The sequence below is a fragment of the Lampetra fluviatilis genome, chromosome 20 (assembly GCF_964198595.1).
Source record: "Lampetra fluviatilis chromosome 20, kcLamFluv1.1, whole genome shotgun sequence".
NCBI lineage: Eukaryota > Metazoa > Chordata > Hyperoartia > Petromyzontiformes > Petromyzontidae > Lampetra > Lampetra fluviatilis.
This window is the reverse complement of record NC_136294.1, coordinates 1,853,568-1,858,380: the sequence shown is the minus strand read 5'-3', so window position 1 is coordinate 1,858,380 and position 4,813 is coordinate 1,853,568. Positions and strand designations below refer to the sequence as shown.

The window sequence follows — 4,813 nt, the reverse complement described above, 5'->3', positions numbered from 1 at the left end:
GGCGTCGTCGCGATTGACCCCGACGTCCGTGGCGGACCAGGGCACGACGGGAGCCTCGCCCTCTGTAGGCGGCAAGCCCTGCGAACGCCTCGCTCCCCGAGTGACCGTGCCGCCGAACTCGGCAACCGCTCCACCCGGTGGAGCCGCCTCGCCACCACCGCCGCGGCACTGCGCCTCATCTCGCCGCGCTGCTGACGGTTCGCCCACCTCGTCGCTCGTTCTCGAGCGGTCGCCCCCCTCCGTCTCGGGGTCCCCGGGTAGAGGTCGCACGTGGGGTCTGGCCGGCGTCTCGCCGCCTTGCACCGGCCGCGCGATGAACCTCACGACGTTCCCCGTCGCGGCGGCGGCGCCGCAGGCCGCCTTGCCGCCAACGCCGCCCTTCCTCGACCCCGCGTCTTGACCCCCGTCCCCGAGTCCCCCGCGAGCCCTCGAGGGCCTGAATGGCGACTGGGCGGGTTGCCGGCCGTTGAGGGGCGGCCCGGTTGGGCTGGATGAGCCAGTCAGCTGGTTCGCGTCGGGCACGAGGAAGGTGATGTGCCGGCTGATGTGAGTGTGGCACAAAAATCCGTCGGTGCGCACGACGGTGGAGCGGTCATCGCGGGACGTGGCGCCGTTCCCCTCGAGCTTCACGGCGTTGAGCACGGAGGAGGAGGAGGAGCAGGGGGGGGACTGGGAGGAGGAGGCGGACGGTCCCAGCCCGCCCAGGCCCCTCCGCGGCCTCTCCCACGGCAGCGGCGGCGGCAGCAGCAGCGCGCCCCTGGCCACGATTTCGATCTTGTCTGCCGAGAAGGACTCGTCGATCCGTCGGCCACCCCTGGGGCTCAGCTGGGCTGAGAACATGTCCCTGGGGTGGTGTCGAGCCGGGAGGTTTCCGCTCTCGGGAGACACCCGGTTGGTGCGGCCACCGCTCCTCACCGCCGACGAGGGGTAGGAGCCGTGTCCAGCGGAGGTTGGCGAATCTCGCCGATCGGCGTCCCCGGACAGATTCGCGGGACCCATGCCCAGAGCTGCCGCGAAGAGGTTGCTGTTGGGAGCTCGGTAATCGCCCATGCTGAAGTTCGCCTGGGCTGCAAACGGTGAACGAACGTTCGATTAAATACGAAGGTGAAGCGCCAAGCGACAATGTGAACGTGCATCGGCGATGTGGGTCCGCGGCTGTCCGTCGCACATCTGAAAATGAGCCGTCAATGTTGTCGTTATCGCCAAGGGCGTCGTTATAGGGGCTGCGGTGACATTGCTGCTCACGAAGCGTGCTAAAGTCCTTGATACAGGTTTTTTGGGATCTAACCCCCCCAAAAAAACTGTGTTATGGATGATATTGGTCGCGAAAGCCTACGTGTTAAAAGTGCCAAAGTCGTTCTGCATACATACATACATACGAGCCCGAGGGTTTATCGGTGGGGAAGTAACCTCGATGGTCGGGTCAAATGCGTCATCGCGACACTCTAGTGATGTCACTCCCTGAGAGGTTAACGCAATGTCAGTGCGGATAAAGAATCCTTGCAGAGTTGGAAAGAATAACGGTCAGCAGAAGGAGATATCGCAGAACTGCTTCTGAGGTTTTCTTCGACTGCCCCTTGTCCACACTTGGGAGTGCTGTTGCACTTTGCCATGTGCCCCGCGTTCTAAATATTCACTCCATTTCTCTAAATTAAGAGAAACCGAATTAAGTGGGATGGTTAATCGGTGACTGGAGTGAGACTCTGAATTCACTCTGCTTCGTGAGAACCCTCTTTACTCACGGGCGGACCAAACCCGGATTCGAACCAAGGTCCCCAGAGGTCAGTGGCCTGACACCTCAATTCATGTATGTATGTATTTATGTTTAATCCTTTTTGTTGCATAAGTCAAGGCATGATTTATGTAGGGGCTTGAACATTTAAAACCGTTAATCGTTGTCTGTGTGCACACGTATTAATATTTTGCACGGATTAGAGTGTTTTACGTAAATTAGGTTTTAATTAGATTTTTTATTTGACTGTATATTTAGCATCTAATTTTTCGCCGAAAGATCAACAAACACATTTTAATGTAATGTGAATTTTGTTACGTCGGAGGATTTATAGTTTTTTTGTGTGCTTTAGTGCCGCGTCTCTCACTGTTAAGATGTTTGTGCAGATGCAGCTGCCCGCGACCGCTGTTATTTGTGACTTAGCGCTCCCTCGCAATGCGTCCGCACGATAGTTCGGTGTTCTCACGACAGTAGCAAAATGTTAACTCCCTCGCCTGGTAGACAGCTGTATATTTGGAGTTTGCATGTTCTGCCTGTGGTCGCGTGGATTTTTCTCCGAGTCCTCCAGTTTTTTCCCTCCACATTTTAAAGCATGAATATAATTCATTATAATTTGTGGGCAGGTCGATTCTGAAATAGTTTAAATAGAAAATATTTGTGGTGGAGCTATGGCCTTGCCCTAACCTGACTTAGACTGGCTCAAGCACTCAACAAAAGAAACGAGTGAGCAGAGTTATTTCCTCAAATCCACGCGTGACCACGTAGATTTTTCTCCGGGTCCCCTGGTTTTTTTCCCTCCAGATTCATAATCAGAATGCGTTTGGAGTATTTGGCTGCTATGAATTCCCGCGTGATGATAAGTCACTTCGTTGGGCTATTGTTTGTGACCAAGTCGCTTGTGAAACAGAGCTATATAGCTCAGTGGGCCTGACCTAGTAAATTAAAATTAAAATAGTTTAGTTTAAGGGCCTGATAACGCACAAAGTGAACGCGTCTCCTCTGCTCTAATCAGCGTGGCACACCGCTTGGTTGTCCGTTGGTGGCCCCCTAAATTGGCTGTGAAAATTCCAAATTGCTACATATGGTGGCGTGACTACTTCCGTAGAACAAATACTATCCTCAAGAGGAGCGAAGGCGGCCCTCGGTACAATTGGGCTCTTGCAATTGAGACGCTGGCAAACTGACGCCAGCGTGAACAACGGCTGAACGTCATGCGAGACTTGAACGACTTGGGTTCCTCTAAACGAAGGTGCGGTCTTGCTAAATTGACCCGTCGCTGGCACGATCGTATTACCCCGTTGTTCACTCTCCACCCACCACTCACTGTCGCTTCTCTCTCATCTCTCGCTGTCATCTGCGTCTCTTTCAATGCCTTAGATCAAAACCGGCTTCCGCTGGAGCAGGCACTACCTTGTGATGTCATGTATGTACGCATTCACACGCATTGCCGCTCTAGAAATATTGAGATTTGTACCGAATTCGAACAAAAAAAACCTGGATTGTTATTCTAGTTGCCGATCCTATTGCTCTCGAGATATCCATTCGTCTCAACGTTTGTTGAAAGCACAAATCGAAAGCGATACAATGGAAGTGTCCGGACGGGTTTAGGAGGAGGGGAGGGCTGCTTTCTACCTTTAGACGAGGCCACTCCCATGCTGTGGCCGTCACGCCAGCGTCCGTTCGCCACTGGGGGCCCGCTCGCGTGGGGCGCCGCTCCTCCCCGCGGCCCGGACGCGGCTCCCTCGGGCCTGCTCGCCGTCGAGCCCAGGCTCGCGCAATCGCTCACGTGGATGTCCTCCTCCTCCTGCCGCTGCTCCTTCTCCCCTTTGGACGTCCTGGCGGGCGCACCTCGGGGTTGAGAGGTGGCTGCCCCCGGCGGCTTCGCCTGCGGCTGCTGTTGAGGCCACGCCAGGGGGTGCAGCTTGTGGTGGCAGATGGTGGCGACGATGATGACGACGGCGAAGAGGGCTTCTCGACGGATCGAAGGGTACGGAAGAGAACAAACACGGGAGAACGCGCGGACGTTTCACGCTCATGTGCCGCTGGGATTTGTGCGGCTGACGTCTGCTCATTTATTCAAGAACTGCGTTTGTGCGTCTAGTTTGCTGCCCTTCCCCCGCACCTCCGATTAGCACGATTGGCTACGTACGGTGCGATAGAAGTTCAACATACATACATACATACACAAGTGTGTCACCTATATTTGAAAAAAATAATCTTATAAAATGATTACCAAAGCCAAACTCCAAACATTAAACGAAAGGGAAGAGATATTATTTTGAAACGCCTTAAGATTATGGTGGTGATTTTTCGCCAGATCTTTTTTGCGTATGTCAAAGGTCATAATTGTATCGTCAAGATGATATGTACCTGCTTTCTTCCCGTCAGAATGAACACAACGATGAGTGAAATTACAATTCCACAATAAGTACTGCGACGGACTCGCACATACACACGCGCATTCCCTTGTAATGTAGCTCAAGATCGAGATGTCATCTCATCGTGACCCAAGCCATTGAAGCGTTTTGAAAGTCGAAGAGACTTCGCATCTCGTTGAAACTGACAAGCGTCAGATCATTTAGCACGGTCAGCCTATGCGACGCACTCTCCTCGTTTGCAATAATTTTTGACAACAACAAAACTCATCCCCAAACGTACCTGAAACCGCCCCTCCCCCCTCCAAGGCATATTTCCACACATCACCCATGTGTGTGTGTGTGCGTGTGTGCGCGCGAGGCCGGGCTTCCATCCTCACCCAGAATGCACAGCAGGACGATCAGGAACACGTACTCGCCGCAGAGAGCCATCAACTTGACGGGCGAGCTCGGCCCCAGCGCGTCCTCGGTGTCGCAGTTAGCGGCGGTCACGTTCAGGATCGTCCACGACGTCCTGGACTTGGGTCCGGCGCACCGCAGGCCGCTCGCCTCGCCCGCCACCGTCCCGTTCGGCGGCCACAGAAACGCGCGCAGGAACGCCGACAGCTGCAGCAGGCCGCAGTCGTCGCAGTCCCACGGATTCCTGCCAAGGCGGACGCTCCTGAGCTCGGGAGAGAACGCGAACGCGTTGGGCATGGCGCTGAGG

General features: G+C 54.8%; 1 protein-coding gene across 1 annotated transcript; it reads right to left on the bottom strand.

Moving 5' to 3' along the window:
• Nucleotides 1-3,514: 3,514 nt before the first annotated feature.
• On the bottom strand, nt 3,515-4,813 carry LOC144938013 (uncharacterized). The gene is made up of 3 exons (XM_078865710.1): nt 4,488-4,813; nt 3,565-3,700; nt 3,515-3,530 (listed from the first exon to the last, which is right to left on the bottom strand). Exons 1-3 carry the CDS (start codon nt 4,801-4,803, stop codon nt 3,515-3,517), a joined length of 468 nt encoding a protein of 155 aa, XP_078721836.1. The 5' UTR covers nt 4,804-4,813.